This window comes from Salvia hispanica, chromosome 4 (genome assembly GCF_029641045.1).
Source record: "Salvia hispanica isolate PSC_SH4W2 chromosome 4, Shi_PSC_v1, whole genome shotgun sequence".
Taxonomy (NCBI): domain Eukaryota; kingdom Viridiplantae; phylum Streptophyta; class Magnoliopsida; order Lamiales; family Lamiaceae; genus Salvia; species Salvia hispanica.
Genome location: NC_142695.1, coordinates 17,289,704 through 17,310,427, shown reverse-complemented (window position 1 = coordinate 17,310,427; position 20,724 = coordinate 17,289,704). Strand labels below are relative to the sequence as shown.

The following is a 20,724-nucleotide window of genomic DNA, read 5'->3' as shown; positions in this document are numbered from 1 at the left end:
TTGCATCAAAGTGCTTAACAATTCAATAAGTTAAAACTAAACATCACGTCCCATCAGGCATCGGGTTTGTTGGCACCCAATTAGTTTATTCGAATGTAAATAAGATCGAATTACGATGGACTCTGTAGTGTGATTTATCACCTCAGAAGAAAGATTCACTATTGGTGATTTTTAATCTATTGACCAAGTTAGCTCATTTCATTGCAATGACAAACAGATTATTCAATAGAAATTGCACGTAGCTTAGGATTCTCGACTATTCTTTAGTTAGAACTAGTAATACATTATTTTAAGCAATATAACTAAATTTAAATACTCTATCTATTACTCCAGCATGAGGTGCGTTAAAATGATAACACTATCTTAAAGTAGCACCATACTATCATTCCTAGTCAATCATTTGTACACGTGGACGAATAATCAGCTGCCAAGTGGCAATCATAAAAAATGTTAAAGGGTAAATTTTCTGAGCCAACAATATCTAATACACTATACAATAATTTTTCTCGACCAGCAATATTAATAATATTTATAATATTGCTGGATATATGGTGTGAGAGTGTCACTTTAAGGGCCGTTGATTATTATAGCCGGGTTAGACAAAAGTATGATTGGGCCTAAAACACAAACAGATGGATTGTCATAAGAAAGGCCTAAGTGGAGTGATGTAGACCCGGAAACAGAAATCAAATAAAATCCGACCCGGCATATCGGCGTGCGCTCCTAAACCCTACTTCGTCCCCGCTTCATTTTCCTTGTGATGCTTCTCTTCAGTCGTCGCTAAAATTTCCCTAAATCTGGAGGATTCTGTGAAGATGCTAAAAGTTCACCGAATCAATTCGGTGGAATGGACCCCGTCGCCGGTTGTAGCTCTAGCTACCAGCGCTGATAGCTCGCAGGTCGCCGCCGCTCGTGCCGACGGCTCGCTCGAGATTTGGCTTGTCTCTCCGGGTTCCGTCGGCTGGCACTGTCAGCTCGTATGCCACACCATACCCTATGATTTTTCTTGTTTCTCTTTTGATCAATCATATTTTTATACAGAATCTTGTTTTTTGGGTATGGTGTAGACGATACATGGAGACCCTAATTCTAGAGTGTCTTCGCTGGTTTGGTGTCAGTCCGGGCCGAGGGGTGGACCGTTGGGCCGATTGCTGTCTTCCAGCATTGATGGCTCCATTTCCGAGTGGGATTTGTTCGATTTGAGACAAAAGGTTTGTGCGCCAGCTAATTTATGATATTCTTCTTCATTTGATTTATCCTCCGCTCCGTATTAAATAAGGAAATACATGTATCAGCTGCCTTGTTTAGGAGCTTATTTTTACAAATTGGGAGATTTTGATGCATGTGTAGCATGGAAAAGTGCTAATGTTTGGTATTAGGATGCATTTTACTACCATCTTTATTGAACAATTGCACGATACCATAAAGTAGCTCAGTATAGGGCTAATAGCATGTAGTATTAATGTCTATTATAGTCTGTTAGACCTCAGGTGTAGGGCTAATAGCATGTCTGTTAAGGTTTCCATTTTTTGGGTCAAGATACGAGCTTTAGACATTTTGGTGAAGTTATTGATGGTTACTCGCTTTCTTGCTTTCCCGTTTTGTACTACTGCAGACAGTTCTAGATTCTATTGGTTTCTCGATTTGGCAAATTGCTGCAGAGCCATGCAATCATTTGCGTCCGAATGAGAGGCAGGAAGCAAAAACTTATCAGAATGGTCATACTAGCACTTCAATTACTGGTGACATTGATGATGAGGAGAATAGTGAAAGTGAAGATGAAGATGATAAAAAACATGCCGAGCTGGTTCATGAGCAAATTGACGCTGAAAGTACCCGGCTAGCAATTGCCTGTGACGATGGTTGTGTCCGGATCTATCGTGTTTCTGATGCGGAAGAACTTATTTATAATAGAACGTTGCCTAGGGTCAGTGGTGAGACATCAAGCCCTTGCTTAATTGGCAATTTTTTTTGGTCAAACTTGTGTGGGAGTATAACATGCTTATGATTATTACTTATCATTTGTTTCTCTTTCTTTAGGGCGCACACTTAGTGTAACCTGGAGTTCAGATGGAAGTAGGATTTATTCAGGGAGTAGCGATGGGTATGCTAGTTTTCTATTTGTAAATGTTGAGTGACTCTGAAATGCTGTACATTTGGCTTGTGGATTGTTTTCACAAGACTGTTAAATACTTTTTGTTTTTAAGTTTCTGTTAACTTATTGGTTTTTATATAATTTTATTTCATGTTCAGGTTCATAAGGTGTTGGGATGCTAAGTTGTCTCAGGAGATATACAGAATAACTGTTGGTCATGGATATCTGGGCGGTGATAATGATCTTTGCATATGGTCATTAATTGCATTAAGGTAAGAATGGGTCAAATTGCTCATTTTGTATTTCTGCATGTGAGGCTGTGTTTTTACATATTGGAATGACATTGTTTACTAATAGACTGTCCACTTTGGTCTGCATTTTATGGTATCAGGTGTGGGACAATAGCCAGTGGGGATAGTACTGGTTGTGTGAAGTTCTGGGATGGTCAGTTTGGAACACTTTTGCAGGAACATTCAAATCACAAAGGTGATGTAAATGCTTTAGCTGCAGCTCCCAGCCATAACAGAATATTTTCTGCTGGTTCTGATGGTCAGGTAAATTCATATGCTTTTTTTTGTAAAATACTCTAGTTTTTATCTATGCTCTGTGATTTTGACAATATCCTACTCTTTCATCATGGTTTAACTCATAGCTATTTTTGCCTTGAAAATGGTTATTGAATATTCAATCTTCTGATCTTGTTTTGCTGCAAGCATGATCATCCCTTAGTGCAAATGTTTGCAAATGATTTTTGATACTGTAATGTTAACTATAACCTATGATAATTGCCACTTTGTAGATCATACTGTATAAACTTTCTACTGAGGCTGTTGATTCTGGAGATGAAAAATTTGTCCCAGCTGTCAAGAAATGGGTCTATGTTAGCTATGTGAGATCTCATACTCATGATATAAGGGCATTGACCTTAGCTGTGCCTATCAGCCTTGAAGGTAGATTGATTTGCATAGTTCTAAATTTTCTGAAATTTTTAATAGAACTGTGTCCAGTTTTGACCACCTTAGTCTTACTGATACCTAACCTACATATTCTCTCATTGGCAGATCTGCCTCCCGATGAAAAAGTTAAGAGGTCACGAGGTCCAGACAAGCCCCTTGATTTCAGTTACCATAAATGGGCTCATTTGGGTGTGCCAATGCTTATCTCAGCAGGCGATGACACTAAACTTTTTGCATATTCTGTAAAGGAATTTACTAAGTTTTCTCCTCATGACATATGCCCTGCACCACAGAGAATGCCAATGCAACTTGTTATTAAAACACTTTTCAATCAGACACCATTACTTTTGGTTCAGTCTGCAAATTTCTTAGACATCTTTTGCGTGCGATTGCAAAATGGTGGTGTAACTGATATCGGTCCTAGCCCATCTGGTGGGTCTGCACGGACTGATTTAGTGGCCAGAATTAAATGCAAGGTTTCTCGGAAGATCATCTGTAGTACAATATCTTCATCAGGAGAACTAGTTGCCTACTCAGATCACATAAAACCTAATTTATTTTTTTTAAAAAGAATCAAATCAGGCACAGGTTGGTCTGTAGATAAAAGGAAGCTCCCTCAGGGATTGCCATTTGCCCATTTCATGGTTTTCAGCTCCGACTCTTCGAAATTAATACTGGCTGGGCAGGACAGAAGGATATATGTATGAATTCTGTTTTCCTTTTTCTTGTGTATGGATATCTATTTGCTGCTTCTATTATTATTCGTAGGTTAGGGTGGCACTATGAGAGATCATATGAAAAATATCTTTTTTCTGAGGGGATAGATAATCCTAATTTAAAAGCTTAATATTTTACTACCAAACAGCATATTCCCCATTTCCATTTTATTGCAAAAACAACTTCTGATTTTGTATTCATAATGAACTGTAGGTGTGAACAAAATGTTGTAATTCTGCACTTTCTTGTGCAGTTTATACCTTCACAAGTTTTATTCACCTTGTGCTTGGTGTTGGTTATCACTAGTTTCTCTGTCGTTTTATTAGTAACAACTTTATCAACAGTAATTACATTTCTTATTAGTTGTTTATGTTGAAAGTCTTTGCATGGGTCATTACTTGTTATACTTCTTCAGTTTACAAGGTTGGGGATTTGGGCCTAGATAATGAATCTTCAGTTTACAAAAGTTTTTGCAGGGTGTTTAGTTTTAGAGTACTTGCTGTGTTTCTAAGTAGATGATGTGAATGAGTTTAAAATATGTTAGGGCTCCCGTCTTGTTACTTAAGTAAATGAGATGTTATCTTGCAAGTGAAAAGTGAATTATAAATCAGGGTTCCTAGACTTTCCATGAACCAGTTGTTGATGAATGGTTTTGTTATCATTTCTCTGAAAACATATGATCATGTTGTAGGTTGTAGATGTTGGAAATGAGGATCTCCTCCATGCTTTCACTCCTTGCCGGAAAGAGAATGCAGATGGTCTCCCGCCTAGCGAACCTCCCATTACAAAAATGTTCACAAGCAATGACGGCCAGTGGTTAGCTGCTGTCAACTGCTATGGAGATGTCTATACTTTCAATCTTGAGACACTGAGGTATGGTTGATGCCGTTTTTTCTTTTATTTGAATTATTGGATATGCATTAAGTTTTCTCTATTAACTGCATGTCTTTGTAGCTACTAGTGGTTGTATAAAAGTTTCTGACCTTAGTTTAATACTCCCTCTTTCCCACGTCACTTGAGTCACTTCTTTTTGCACTTCTTTTAGAGAAATGATAATAAATAGTTAAAATAGAGAGAGAGAATAAAGTAAGAGGGAGAATAATGTAAGAAGAGTCTCATCTTTTGTATCCTCTCTCTTACTTTACTCTTTCTCCACTCTAACCATTTATTATAATTTTTCCAAAAAGAGTGCAAACAAGAAGTGACTCAAGTAACATGGGACGGAGGGTGTAGGTTTTTATGTATATTAACGTACTGTATTATTCTGCTATATTCATACTGATCCGCAGTTATTACTCTTGTGGCAATGGCTACTAGCCCTGTTAACACATAAATGTAGGAGTAGTTTAAATCTGTGTTGTTCAGGTACCTAGCTTATTTGGTAGTGGCATATAAAACGCTATTATGATATTTAATTTGGAAAATGGGTTAAATACTCCAAATTTCCTGCAAGTTTAAACTAGTGTCCGAAGGAATTTCAATTATACATTCATCCTCAATGTTTCCCTCATGACAAGAGTTAGTTAAAGTACAATGACAATTTCACAAGGGGTTTATTTGTACTTTAACAGGAGCACTTTTCAAGGAAAATATGAGGGTGTCTTTGACCCTTTCCCTTATTTTATTTAATACTGATTCTGGGAAGCATGTAAGAAGAAGAATATGAATCTGACTCACTGATTTTTTTCTCGGAAGTAGTCTTTTTGAAGTTTGCATTCTCATTCAAATATATTATTTTGAATACAGGCAACACTGGTTCATATCAAGACTGGATGGAGCTGCGGTTACTGCTGGTGGTTTTACTCCTAAAAATAGCAACATTCTTATCATCTCCACCTCTTCAAATCAGGTTTATGCATTAGATGTGGAGGCTAAACAATTGGGGGAGTGGTCCATGCATCACACATTTTCTCTGCCAAGGAGATACCAAGAATTTCCCGGAGAAGTTATTGGTCTTTCGTTCCACCCATCCTCAACTTCATCTTCTGTCATTGTCTATAGTCCCAGGTAAGATCATTTTCCCTTATACTAAATGTAATCCTGTAGTATATTTCATTGCAAATGTGAAGATTTTGTTGAACTCAGGCTGTTTGTAATGACCAGGAAACTACATCTTAGATAATCATGATAACTAAAGTTACCATAGCACAGATGCAGGCCAGATCAGACAGCTTAGTGACTTAGGGCTGACTTTATCAACTGGGTAATGTAAGTACAGGCTAGAACCTTACACGGACTTTCTGCCAGGGCCAGATTATTCTCTAATGTTCCAATGACTATATAGGGGTAACAAACTCAGTTCCTTCCATAACCCAGGCACGGTAGGGAGCTGAGTTCATTTTTGTTTTTTAGAGCTGTGAGCTAGCTAGATAGCTTACATGCACAATTAGCTTTTTGGGTGAGGGATATAGTTATTATAGGGAAGCTTTGCCTATAGTTTTTCTTGTATTACTCTTTTGGTTATGTATTAGACAGATTGTAACATTGAGTAGTTAAAATCTTCTTTTGGGTTGTAAGAGAGGATTCTGGGCTAGAGATGATACAAGATGGTATAAATATCGAGCTGATACTTTACTCAAAAATTCAATCTTGAGATTTGATAAATCATGATTAATCATCAGTATCCAAGACCTCAAGGAATACCAAAACCGTCTTTATTTTCTGCTTTCTGTATATCTGTTTCTTGAGTTGACCACTTCTGGTGTTACAGGGCGATGTGCTTGATCGATTTTGGGATGCCTGTCGACAGGGATGATGACACGGACTTGACAAATGGTCTGGTTTCAACAACAAGAAAGGTACACAGCAATGGAGTGAGTAAGCGGAAACGACAGGGTTCAGAAAATAAACACGGCGGTAGAAAGAACTTTGAATTTTGTGCATTCAGAGATCCTGTTTTATTTGTTGAGCATCTATCGAAAAACTCTCTCTTGGTCATAGACAAGCCATGGACACAAGTTGTTGGCACATTCGACGCCCAGCCTGTCCACAGACATATTTTTGGAACATAACACTGTTACGGGATGGGCTTCGTACAGCGGGAAGGCGGCAAATGTTGCCTTCATCATTTTTGATCTTGCTTCTCTTTTTTTGCACTCTTTTGTTGTTGGATGTGGGTGGGTTGGGGGGAGGCTTGGCCGTGTTGTGCAATGTATGGGTTGTAGCTTTGTTAACAAATTAGTTATTCAATGTTTAATACTATTATCTTATTTACAAAATCTTTAGTTTTTCATTGCTGTCTTGATTGAGGAGTTTATGGGCTGTATGGGATCTTGTTCTATATTCGATTTCTGTAAATTGCAATTTCAGTTTGGATACAAATTTTCAAAATAAAAGGTTCTGAGCAACTCAGTTTTGACCTTCTAAAATTTCAGTCTACAAAAAAAAAATTTAATTAGAGTTGTGAATAATGGGATGTGATCTTATGAAAACTCTAAATATTGTACAAATTCAAAACTATGATTCGAACTTTTGAAAAATGTCAATAGATCATAAAAAACATCATTAGGAAAATGTCAACAGAATTTCAACGGTAGTCAATGATTGATGCTGTGTTGATATTGTGGACATTAAAATCTTGAAATTTTACAGTGTGTTAAAGCTGTATTGAGTAGTTTTGAGTTTGTACAATATATAAGTTTGCATTTTATCACTGCCCTATTAATAATAGTACTATGTTGTTTGATTTCATTGTTTTTGAGTATGTGGTTTGGCTGATGTTTAATTGATTTGATACGTGGCAAGAGTAAAACATGTTTTGTTATACAACTTATACTTGACACTAGATTTGTCGCATGAGTTGATTGTTGTTGGATAATATGGTTAGGTTAATGTCATTGATTTGATTTATTGTGATTGATAATAAAACATGATTTGCGGTTTTAGATCCTATGATTTATTTGATCAAAATTAGAAGTTCGGTTGGGTTCGGTTCTACCTAAAGAAAAAGCTACGTTGATTTCAAATTTTACTTCTTTTCGAATCTGAAGTATTAATTGACCAAAAAAATTGAACTTTAGCCGGTTTCTATCCTACTTATTAAAGAAAAAGCTTTGAGGTCATTCACAACTCAACACCAAACTCATAGTCACAAATCACAATGCCACTTTCTACTATTTAATCAACATTACAAATTTCAATCACAATACTACTAACAAGGAGTAACAACTCAGTCACAATTGTACTTTTTCTTATTTCATCATTTTATTAATTTTTTTTATTTTATATATTTATTGAATTATAATATACTATAAATTGGAAAAAAAAAACTTGTATAAATTTTAAAAAATGCTCAACTACTTAACGTGAAGAAATCGAATCAGGGAATCTTGAGTTGATAAAATAAATTTTAAATTAAACCGAATTAGACTTTTTCATGGGGCCTGGGGGTTGTATGTATTGGAGTAAGAAAAGCGAAGCATACAATAATTCACGTTGTAGATGAAATAAAAAGGTAGTAAGATTCCATTTCACAGCCAAAACAATGCATTACTACTATAATTATCATTATTTTTATAAACTACTTTATCTTCTTCTTCTTAATCATTCGCTTGGACTTATTTTTCTTTCGTACCATTGGGATTGATAATAGTAATTTGTTTTGATAAAAAATTGAAAAGCCAATTAATTTATGGGCAGAGCCGCAAAATCCAAACTTAAAGAACATAAATAATTGGATTCTGAAATTATTATGAATCGAACATGTCAATTCACACAGCTGGATTTTGATGCTATGTTCTCTCCTTTCTTTTGTTTCGATGGTAGGTTTATTGGTGTTTGGTTTTGATGAATTAAAGTAAAATTGACTATTAAAGAGAGTTGTTAATTGAAGAAATATCGTTCCAATACTCAATTTCATAGTATTAGTATTACGAAGGATTAATCTTAGTTTATAAGCATCGATCTTTCTCGTGATAAAAAAAAAATTAATGTTTGGTCAATTCAATTTTAGAGAATTGTAAAATAAAATTAGTTATGAATAATCTCACATTTGTTTTTAATTTGCATTAGACCTGAGTACACGTGGTGCTTATCCCATTTGATTATTTTAGTTAGCTGCTCGATGCTTTACTTTTATATACTTATAATTTTTTATTTTAATATTTTTTGTCTGAATTTCTTTTTGGTTTGTCTGCATGCAATTAAACTGCACGCGTGTGCAATAATTTTATTTAATAGTTGATGAAAATAAAGAACTAGGGAAAGAATAATTGGGGCCAAATTCTGGTTTTTATATATAATGTGGACAAATACTTCAATCAAGAAAAAGGGACAAACATTTGACTTAGTAACAAAACAATTGATAAAGAAAACCTACTATTGGACTTCCACTCAAAAGCATACTAATTTAGTTGATTACAGCCGAGACTAATTACTTCCCAAACATCTATGCACATGCCCCTAATATAATCAATTAATCAAATTTTCAATAAGCTAATTAAGTTAAATAGAAAGAACTAATTTTAGTTAGAAATTATATGAGTTTGTGACACCTAGATCACGATGATGGAGTGCAACTCAGTTGTTATGATATTGTCAAATTACCTAATATCCACGAATATAAATGTGTTCATAATAATGATAGGAGGGCAAAATTATCTCTTTTATATATATTTCTTTTGTATGAATTTCATTATATTGAGTCGAATGTGCGATCATGTTAAAAATAGCCCAGAGCATTATTAAAAAGTGAAATAATATAAAAATTGTGCGAAATCATGTGATGGATGATCAATGAACCAACGTTGTCACAATGAGTAAAGGCATTTGTTTGATTCGATTAGAATCATTTTTGTAAGAGTATATTTAATGCCATCACTATTGGAAAGTGAATTTGAAATATTTGGATTAGCACAAAATTGTAGGGAATCATCAATCATGTGATGGATGATAATGAACCAACTCTATGAGAATGTCCAAAAATAAAGGCTATCTGTTTGATTCGAATAGTATCATTTTCATAATTAAAAAGAGTTAATTGCAAATTAATGCCAGAAATTTAATCTTTTCGCAGTTTTGATACCATCTTTGAAATGTTACAAGTACTATGATAAATTTCCAATTTGCTGCGTGAACACTCTAAGATTTCCGATTTTTCTCAAGAATTTATTTGTCAATCACGAATTACTGAAAGCGAGATCCATATATCAAAATAATAAAAATTAAATCAGATATTTAACCTTGGATCTTCAAGAAAAATATACTGAGACTATTAGTAGGTCGAAAGAATATTAAAATTGTCAATTTTCATGGCTAAAAAAATATGAGACATTTTATGGTCGAAAACAATATTAAAGGTGTCAAATTATTACACTATAAAGACGTCTCGCCAGCTATGGTTTAGGCATGTCATGCCACCTCTAAGTGACCAATTTTTTTGGAGATGTTAATTCTGAAAAAATAAAAGGTGGTGATGCCACGTTTCAATCGTCCATTAACCCTAATTAAAGCAACATTAATATGAGGAGACCATATTGATACCAGTCTATTGTGACAATGTTGAAGTATCAATTAAAATAATTGTGTTTAGTTCATACCATGCCATCGTTATATATATAATACACTAAAAATTATCCATATAACAAATTATTTTGATAGGAAAAAAGGTTTTGATTCGAAACAAATAAGTATAATTAATGAATCGATTTAGAACTCTTTATCACAATTATGCATATAAAAGCAAGTATCCTAATCCAACTAGAACAAATAATTAAAAAGACTTTCAAGATTTCTTTATTTAATTAAATCTTTCAAATGAATTTGACTACAGTTCGACATACAATTATATTTAAATGTGGTCTAACATTAAACATTGAATTTAGTCCATACAGATATATTTTTTGAAGAATGCAATCTCAACAAATTTCAATAATTGCATGAACTTATGGGGATCACAAAATTTGTTTATAGATGTAGCTGTCATAAATGGTTGGATGTCCCTTCTGGTGCGAAAACACAACAAAACTAGAGTTAAAAGAAACACCAAATTTTCATGATGCATATGTATTTTACAACAGATTATATTAACAAATTTATTCGCTTTAGTCCACCTCAACTACTTCTTGTCCAGCCTGGCAATTCTTCTACTCACACAAATGCAGCCACTCATAAAAAGACACTAAATTATTTCTGGCAAAATAGACTTATTTTAGGGATGTGCTTGTTTTATTAAAACTTTATTTTACGAAAAATAAATGCTAGACTATTCGACGGGTCAAAATCAATTAAAAGATATTTATAATTCTGTGACATGTTTAAAATCTTTTTGGCGTCTATCTATCTTTGGATTTAAGTACACGTCATATTTATAAAGCCTTGGTTTTTATTTTTCTCAACAATTTTGTTGAACGATTAAACAAACGACCCCTCGTTTGATTTCATTGATTTGTGTTGTAGTTTCATCGATCTCTCACACAATCTAGGACGGTGACCTCACATATTCGTAGAAGAACGAACACGTGACTCATAGACAATGGTTTGTTATAGCTTATAGAAAAGGGAGAGAGGGTGTAGCGAACGAGCGTAGAACTCATAGACAATGGCTTGACTAAAAGGACCTACGAGAGTGGTTCATGACTGCATTAACTCATCCTTGCACAACCACAAATGTTTGTTTGGAAGAATCCTCTATTAAAAAAGGAATAGATTAATTACATCTTTTCAAAGTTTTTCTTTTATAAAATATTTGAAACATGATTTTTACATTTATGATCTACGGGTTGTTCCCTAGTGCATGGACAGGAAGAAATAGGCAGAGGTAGAAAAAGATTAAAAAATGGATTAAAATGAAGATAGATACACAGACAACAATCTTGGAAATTCAGATGTTATCCCCCTTTTTTTCACCACAAAAATATATTTTCATCCATTTCTCACTGCCTCTTTCTCCCCGCTACACTTGCTGACAAAATCAGAGCAAAATGCATTTTTTTAATAAAAAATCAATCCAAATAAAAGAAATTATGTGAAAAACATGTAATTTTAAGTCACGTTTCGAAAAACTAAGTCACCTGATTTCCCTTTCGTGGACGATTTGAAGAAACCCAAACGCTTCTTCGTTACCGATTCGCCCTAAATTCATCAGCATCGCACAATTCAGATGAGAGAAACTAGAGAGAGAGAGAGAGGGAGAATCGGCGTGGTACCTGAAAATGCGCGGCGGAATCATCATCGGGAGGTGCATTGCCCTAGAATTGAGCAACAACGGCGTAAATGAAGGGATCTGATTTCCGAAATTGAGGAGGGATTAGATTTGAATACCTGCGAGAAATGGTGGATGGAAGAGCTGGCCGTGTCGTCGAGGCACGGCGTCTGCTTGTCTGCTCTCTTATTCTTCTTCTTCTTCTTCTTATCCTCCGCCGCGGTGTAGGTGTAGGTGTAGTGCGGCGGCGGAGGCCCCGACGAGGCGTCGGACACCATGGACTGATCCTCGTCGTCGTCGTAGGCGGCTTTGTGATGGTACCTGGTGTAGAAATCTGTGGAATTGTAGGAGTTTTGATCCAAATACGTAGTCCAGCCGGATTCGCAGCCGCTGGAGTAATTGGAGGTTGATGCGTTCATCGCTGCAGAGAGACAAGTAACACTATTACTATAAGTATAAGAGTTGTTAATTTGACTATTGTTTGTAATTTGTGTGTATATATAATGGAATTGGAAAGGGAGAGGGAGACCAAATAAATGAGACTCAAATCCTAGACTATTTATTTGTCGTTGCCTACTTGCCTCTTTCCTCCTCTACCTCAATATTTTATATATCTCATTCCACAACAATCAAACTTGCCAGTTGTCCTCTTCATTGTGGGCATATTACAGATTACTACTCCACAAATTAGTACACTAGTGTCTTGGAATCTATGCCCGATCAATGAACTTTGACCAATTATAATTTCAACGAGATATTTAATTTTGTGAAATTGAATAATATAGTGTCGATCTACGTTCGGAGTAGATGACCGTGGTATATTTATTTTCTCAAATCCAATTCCCGGTGAGTGAGAAATAATAGATTAAAATTGTGCAAAATTGCAAACTTAATGAGCTATGAGAGAAGCTTAAGGAATAATTAAGAGAGTTAATTATCCCACATTGGAAGTTACAACCTTATTAAACTAGTATTTAATAAGAAGGATTATTACATGTAATAATTATTGTGGACTAAGATGGGCTGTAAGAGCCCACACGCGCGCCACCGCGAGCCCGTGCCCTTGCCCTTGGCAATTGGTCTTTGGGCCTAGTCGTGGGCTTGGTGCTTGGGCCTAGTTGCGGGCTTGGCCCAAGTCTAGTGGGTCTAGTTCTTTTTAGACCACCACCGTGGTTGACACATGATTGTCCACGTCGTGAACGAATCTAGAAGCTTCTAGACTCAGCCTCTCTAGCTCTGAGCGTGATTTTCCACGTCGTTGACCCCTACAGTGGACTGAGCCTATAAATAAGCTAGCCATTCTAGCATTCTCTACACAGAAAACTAGAATCCACTCTGCATCATACACTCTCTCCTCCCTCTGCATTGTTCTTCTGTCGAAGCTCTGCCCTCTCCTCCATCCAGTTCGCCGGAGCTCTGTTGATAGCGGTGCTGCTTCACCAGAGACGCATCCGTTTTATCTTTGGGGACGAAACGCCAATCCGAAGAGCACTACCGGGGCGTATCTCGTCTTACGGAAAGAGGCCTCCTCGACTCGGCTATTTCCTTTTCAGTTTATTTGTTTCGAATCTTCTCTGTAATTTCGATTCAGTTATCTCTTTGTATTCCTTCTTGTAAGTCCAGAAATCATAGTGTTAGTTAAAATGAATAATTAATTACTATAAAGTTTGTATATGGGTGAAAATTCAGATTGGATCTATCCCCAATCCGATCCTATCCGAAAATATGAAATTTTATGAAACATGAATCCGATTATCCGAATTGTCCGAAAATATGAAATTTATGAAAAATGAATTCCATCATCTGAATTGTCCAAAAATCCAACACCAAATTTGAAAATCTAATACACTACCAAATTATGGAACTCTAAAATCAAATACCATTAGAATTGTCCCACACTAATTTTAACTAAAATCAGATTTTAGTTTGGCTTAAATGAGATTTTCAAATATTGCATATTTTGCTCACCTCTTAGTTTTTGGTTCGATTGTATGTGGTGTTGTGTGGTAAGATATGAAAAACTGAGTTTCACTAATATAATTTGTGATTTGGAAAAATAATACTACTCCGTACTATATATTTCTGTTGTAGTATACTCCTACTTAATTTTCACTACAAATATACTAGATAGTTTTACTTTAGTACAAAAGTTCACACATTCTCACACTATATATACTCTGAAAATTTTGTAACGAGAAATCAATTTTTTTAAGAAAAAAAAAACTGCAACTTAAAAAATAGAAAATAAATCAAATTTTGTTTGAATCGATTTGTTTATTCGTTTGGTATCATCTTTTTTACGTTATACAATTACAACCAATACAAAATTATTGGAAGTATATTATCTTACTGAAAACGCGTGAACTGAAAACATGCCATATTTGTGAGAAGCAATGAGAAAAGTCCGTAGCCGTGTTGCTGCCTAACCGTTACATTTCGCACAAAAAGGCCAACTAAAATGTGACTACTCATTCATCTCCAAAATTACCACTATTATTCATCTTAATTATACACTCCCAAAATTAATTAATGACCACTGGACTGGATCATTATCTTCACTGTCCAACTTTCTGAGGACATGATGAACTAGTGTTCTTGGAATTTACAAGAAAAGCCAGAATCACAGAGGGAGAAAGAGAGACACAAATTATTCACAAAGGAATGAACTTTAGTTGTGGTCAGATTCATACACAACAAGAATTAAACATAAAGTGCTACAGCAGAATTAGTAAAGCTTTTGATCATTAATCAATTAGACAAACTTTTTGACTGAGTGACATGTGAAACACAAGAAAAAAGGGGTCTTGATTAGCATGTAAAGTTTTTGTCTTATTTATTTCCACCAAGAATAGTTTACAAACACACAAACTTTAATAGTAAAAAGCACTCTTTAACTCTCTCTCTCTCTGATGAATATATATTTGATCTTGAGAGTTGAGAGCATAGATGATATAGATGGTGAATAAATTAAATGCAGGAATGGCCCATTAAATTTGTGATGTGCAGAAGCCAGCCAAGAGAAAAGGGTACATATGATCATAGGCCCATCATGTGCTTCTGCTAACATGCACAGGTAGGTTATGATAGATACTCTACTACTAACTCATCACACCCACTCAATTTTACATCCTTCTACTAACATTTTTATACTTCACACTTTTATTTTGTACTAGTATCATCCAATACTCACTAATTTAATTTCATAACTAACATTTTCTTTAGTTACAACTCACTCACACATGCACAAAGCACCACCTACTACTGATGGTTAACAATCCCTAGCTATTTATACAACCTAATATTCTTGGTATATATCTTCAATGAAATTTGTCCATATTATTCTGTAATTGTTGAGAGAAAGTTGAGTACAGAGAATAATGTAACAAATGAATTTCACCCCCCTTTGAATATTATTTATTTCTTGTTATTGTTTCTATTTGAATTGCTTTTGCTCCTGTTAAAATTTTGTCAAAGAAACCAAATTGGACAAAACCCATTCGAAGGAAAAAGAGTAGAATTGCTCATATCAACAACTTATATATTAATAAAAAAAGAATAAAAAAATTTCTCTTATGCTAATTCATTTTCTTCCTAGACATAAATTTAAAAATTGTACGATACTAATTACTAATGATTTGAGTGTGAGAACTACTGCATAAAAATTTATCATATGGAAATTAATGCATATGTACCTTTGTGAGTCAGCTGGTCCCGAAACGTTAGCCTATTCTCAATCTTGTAATGATCACCACTAAAATCTTATTTAGTTAAATTTTGCATGTGGTTATATCTTACTCTCTAACCCATTAAAAGTGGCATGTATATTATTTTAGGATGTCCCATTATTAGAAACCTGTTCCATAAAAGAGAAAGGTTCAGTGCTTACAAAAAGTTACTAATATCAAGTGAAATTAAACATTATATTACTATATTATTTTACTCACAAAATACAATGTTTATACACCACGTATGTTTTAAGCTATGTTTAAGTTGCACGTGTCATGGCCTAGTTCATAATTCTTATCTTTCATTGTCATGCATGTGGGCATTATAAGGTGAATTATTTGGAGGATTGTGTTTGAATCTTTTCAAAAAATTAGGATGTTTTTGAAAGGCAATAATACAGTATATGATGTCTATGGTTAAAAAATCTATATATGCAACTTCAATAAAGATGACCAATTAGTGAAATGACTACTCATTTTAGAAGTTCAATAATCATTAGTGTGATTTTTACCAATATTTTTCAAGTTGAGTTTTGCTATTAGTATAATTTTATTTAACCAAGTGTTAGGTTATAACGAATACATGTGGTGGTGAATCACCCACATTATAGAAAAAAGAAAACAAAATATTTAGATTGATTAGATGTTTTGAGTGTATCAATTTGAGGGGATCGAATCAATGTAGAACAAGACAAGAGAGGATTTATTGCAATGTCATCACTTGTGTTCATTAAAAAGAGGAGATAAGAATATTGATAATTAAATGCATGATCCAAATCTGATGAAGTAAAAGTTTGCTTGAATATACAGTTGTCAGCATTAGATGGCATTGCCTCAAAGTTGAATATGGAGTATGGGCTCAAACAAAATACTATACTTACAAATAAATAAAAGATGTGGGAAAAACTGTATAAATGGTCCCTCTTTAAGAACTGTAATGTCAAGTGCAACTTCGAATTAGCTTTTAAAGTTCCAATGGTTTCCATTAGATTCCTCCTACAAATAGGACTTTTATATATTTATTTTTATATGTATATTGTTTTCCATCGTTTTCATTGATTACAATTGACCCAAGAATTAACTAGAACCAAGTCTACATCAATTGACTCCTAAATCCCTATTCTCCATTCTGCACTAGAAGTGTTCTTTCAGTGTAATTTTGTGAAAGTTACTTAACATTTTTTATTTAATTTACTATATAAATTTTCACCAAAAATATTAAAAACACGTTGTTACCTGTTTAGATCATTAATAGCGCATGGTAACATACAACATAAAGTTGGTGACAGAGAAACAACAAAATTTACACCCTCACATCTTTCAAGTGTTATGTGCACTATACATCGAGTGTAATAGAATAAACACTAGTGCTTACGCTTAAATAAATACAAAACACTTTGTGCGCGAACTCTATGCTCATTGCTGCAAGAAAATAAATACTAAGTGCACATTTTATCTGTCTATTACACGATAATATACAGTTAGCTGCGAAGTGCATAATTGATTTCATATAAAATATAGTAATAAACTGAAAAGTAATAAGAAATGAGAAAAATATAATATTTCGTAGTGTTTGTAAATATTAAATAAAGTACTTAAAGGGTGAACAATATGATTAAGTAAAGTATTTCTTAATGTTTATTCTTATACGTTGCACATGTAATTACAAGTACTTTAAGCTCCCCGATACTTAGCCTTACATGCATCTGATAGGAAAACTTAACCTAATTCTTTTGTTTCGGTTAATTAATTGCATTGATAATAGTCAAAATACCATTTTATATCCCAACGTTTTACGATTATATCATAATTTATAGTACAAATTTACAAATCAATAATTATGCAGTCGTTATTACTTTCACAATTAATCAACCCTACCTCATGCATATTCTAACCTTTTTAATACTACCTCCTTCTACGAAAAATGGACTTAGTTGTAGACGACACAAGTTTTAATGTAAAATTAATAAAGTAAAAGTGGTTGAATTGTTGTTAGTGGAAAATAAGAACCACCACATTAAAGAAAAAAATTACTTACTATAAATAGATAGAGATTAATTTTGCGGACGATCCAAAATGGAAAACATTACTACTATTTTTGCGGAGTAGTATATATGTAACTAATTAAATTCAAGCCATTTCGACAGTGTTTCAACGATACTTTGATATTGTCAGTCAAACATCAAATATAATTTCACATATTAAAATACAATCATGCGAAGTTTAAATATATTACTACTCCATTAACTATTGGATTGTTTTATCCGATAAAACCCTAGCAATAATGCAACACTAGATGTCCCAAAACACCTTCTATAGGTGTACACACAGATATATATAGACTATGCTTGAAAGTGTGCGTCAATGTGTCAAATCTGGGTAAATGAAAGCAACAAATAATATAGGTAGGTCACATGAGAGTGTAAATCTGAATATATAGCAACAAATATTTTTGGTAATGAAGCCTCATATCTAAGCTGTATGACACACAAAATTCCAAAGGCAGTTCCCTTTGATGTGAACCAATGGCTTTAAATTTAATCACCCTATTGGATTTGAGAGTGAATTCAAGAGAAGAAAAAACCTATCTCAATAATTCATAGGCATATGATCAATAAATATGAGTGGACCTAACACCAACACACCACACACACACCAAAAAATTCAATTTCAAAAACAGGCAATTTGCATCCACACACTTTATTGCAATAGAGAAAGATCTTTTTGGTTTTATTTCACTCTCTCAATTAAATTTACGAATGAATGATAATTCAAAATTAAATTGACCTTAGATTAACAGTCTATAAGACAGAATCGATTATCCATGGCACTATCTTGAGACAAGGTATTTCACTGAGTCTATTAAACCGAACAACATATCTTGGTGCCCAATTTTTCTCTTTTCAATGAGACTGGTGATTGATAATTAGTGAAATATTAGAGGATGGATTAATTGATTCGACCAGATTTTTGGTTGCTTCCCTCTTTGTTTTTCTTGGTTTTTGCTATCATTTTACTTGTTTGATTCAATCTTTTACTACTACTATTTGGCTTGGCATTTTGATTATTGTTGCTTCATGTTCTAGTTGGTTGCTTGGAGCTTTTTTACTTAGTTTTGACTTTGCTAGATCGGCCTTTTAAATTATTGTGAGTGTGTTTGGCAGTTTGGCTTGTCGTTGTGAACACTTTCTTTCTTATGAAAAAGTACAACTAAATCATGGCTTAATCCTATTAAACGAAATATATACGATTCCATCTTCATGTAATAGTGTCTAGTAAATTCCGGTACTATTTTATTAGCATTCTAATTAATTTAATTAATCTTTGATATTATGATTTTAAGTTGGAACTTGGAAGTATGCATCTACCTGTCAGTTTCAAACTGACTACACTGAAAATAGTTGTATCTATTTGTGATATTGTACTATATACTTACTCTCCTTCTTGGCCTTACATTTCTAACACTTTTCATGCTTAGCCCTATAAATACAGTTCAAAACAATCATCCCCATTCTAGCTCCTCTCTTGAAAATTTTAATAATGATTTGATGATCTAATCGCATGTAAATATAAAAATCTTTTTATGCGACTAGATGGATACAAAATTTATTTACTTTCATCAAATCATCAATAAATTACTATCCTTATTATTTTCAACCTCAAATAAGGTTTCATTACAAATCAATTTTTTATTTGGACATGAAGCATGTTGTAATATTAGAATATTTGAAAATCCTTATCCAAAGAGTGAGGCTCAAAGCTTAGAGCATTTACAATGGAAGGGCCCTCCGGGAGGGCCCTTCCGTTCCACATCAGTATTTTGTCAAAGGGCCTATCTCCCTATAATGGAAGGGCCCTCCCAGAGAGCCTATCCCTTTCCATTTCATTTCCACGTCATCACTATTTTATTTTAATTTTTTAGCACTTCTATATTTAATATGTTATCAACCTAATTAAATTAAAATGTAAAAATAATATAATACATAAAATAAATTTTAATTGATCTCAAATATATTACAACTTATTAATTAATTAGATGATAAAAACCTAAATTAGATCATCTCCCATCTATAATCCATTTATTTAATAAAATTATTGGCCCATTAATAAGGCTAATAAGATTAGTTTAAATACAAATTAGGGTTACATTTGCTTTCTTCCTCGATCAGCCGCTTCTTTCTTCCTTCACCTGCGTATTTCTTCTTCCTCTTTCTCTCTCAGCAAAATCTAAAAAAAAAAAAAAATTGATCATAGGACCGACCATCTGCCCTATCACCACAATAGAGGGCCGATCGATGGCCCTATGAGATCGGCCAAGGACGATACAACAGGTCAAATGGGGGTGGAGGAATGGGGCGATGATCCGCCCCTCCGCTGCAATATATGGTTGGCCGATGGGGGCCGATCGAGAAGGCCTCTCCATCGGCCAACTATTGTGATTGCTCTTATGCCTCATTTTGATGGTTCAAATTGAAAACTGATAAAATTGATAATATATAGAAACAATTTAAATACAGTAATTAATTTCAAAAGGCCTTCAATCAATGTAATAATGCGAACGTTTATCTATAAAAAAATCTAGTTTGCAACAAATCGTAAAATTGAGGATCTTAATTAGTTGGAATAGTTCAAAGTCTGAATCGATCGAGTTTGCAGTAATTCTTAATATTACTCCTACTAAATTATCTTAAAATTCTATCTAGTATATTAATTGGATCACATTCTTGACATTCATTACTCTTCTAGACTTGAAGATTGCTCGAATTGTGAAAACATTTATTGTGCAATCAAAAGAGTGGCCACATCTCTCTCTAAACAAAAATAGTAGGAGTAATTGGTTTGTTTTACTTTTTTGTTATTATTTGCATCATTAAAATTAGATGTTTGGGAATTTTGATTAAAAAATTGGAAATGTCAAAAACTCACGTGGACCTGAATCAAGTACCACACGTGTGCTGTTCCACCCCATGTGCTTCAGATTTTTGTCCCCCTTTGTTTTATTTCTTTAATTTTATCAACATTCACACGTCGCTAAATGCCAAACACTAATTAAGAAAATTGTGACACAATTTAGGAAGAACAAGGGAAAAT

The 20,724-nt window shown here is 34.0% G+C and overlaps 2 protein-coding genes across 3 annotated transcripts; one reads left to right on the top strand and one right to left on the bottom strand.

Moving 5' to 3' along the window:
• Window positions 1-681: 681 nt before the first annotated feature.
• LOC125194450 (WD repeat-containing protein PCN-like) lies at window positions 682-7,000 on the top strand. 2 transcript variants are annotated; one of them, XR_016128957.1, is made up of 12 exons: window positions 682-977; window positions 1,068-1,211; window positions 1,616-1,934; window positions 2,041-2,104; window positions 2,254-2,367; window positions 2,487-2,649; window positions 2,895-3,045; window positions 3,157-3,752; window positions 4,460-4,641; window positions 5,515-5,775; window positions 5,872-5,976; window positions 6,479-6,610. XR_016128957.1 is itself a non-coding variant. In XM_048092676.2 (11 exons), the coding sequence occupies exons 1-11, from the start codon at window positions 816-818 to the stop codon at window positions 6,777-6,779; spliced, it is 2,457 nt and encodes an 818-aa protein (XP_047948633.1). In that variant the 5' UTR covers window positions 684-815; the 3' UTR covers window positions 6,780-7,000. The 2 variants fall into 2 exon arrangements, 1 of the variants encoding a protein (XP_047948633.1); XM_048092676.2 differs by lacking the exon at window positions 5,872-5,976 and having other exon boundaries at window positions 684-977; window positions 6,479-7,000.
• A 4,422-nt stretch (window positions 7,001-11,422) lies between these two features.
• On the bottom strand, window positions 11,423-12,478 carry LOC125193756 (uncharacterized). The gene is made up of 4 exons (XM_048091627.2): window positions 12,028-12,478; window positions 11,913-11,954; window positions 11,778-11,838; window positions 11,423-11,668 (listed from the first exon to the last, which is right to left on the bottom strand). The coding sequence occupies exons 1-4, from the start codon at window positions 12,325-12,327 to the stop codon at window positions 11,640-11,642; spliced, it is 432 nt and encodes a 143-aa protein (XP_047947584.1). The 5' UTR covers window positions 12,328-12,478; the 3' UTR covers window positions 11,423-11,639.
• Window positions 12,479-20,724: the final 8,246 nt, after the last annotated feature.

Coding starts and splice junctions, on each gene's coding strand:
- LOC125194450 (XM_048092676.2), top strand. CDS start 816: ATGCTAAAAGTTCACCGAATCAATTCGGTGGAATGGACCCCGTCGCCG. Junction 978..1,067: donor TCGGCTGGCACTGTCAGCTC/GTATGCCACACC, acceptor GGTATGGTGTAG/ACGATACATGGAGACCCTAA. Junction 2,105..2,253: donor TATTCAGGGAGTAGCGATGG/GTATGCTAGTTT, acceptor TTTCATGTTCAG/GTTCATAAGGTGTTGGGATG.
- LOC125193756 (XM_048091627.2), bottom strand. CDS start 12,327: ATGAACGCATCAACCTCCAATTACTCCAGCGGCTGCGAATCCGGCTGG. Junction 11,955..12,027: donor CCATCCACCATTTCTCGCAG/GTATTCAAATCT, acceptor GCTCAATTCTAG/GGCAATGCACCTCCCGATGA. Junction 11,839..11,912: donor ATTCCGCCGCGCATTTTCAG/GTACCACGCCGA, acceptor TGATGAATTTAG/GGCGAATCGGTAACGAAGAA.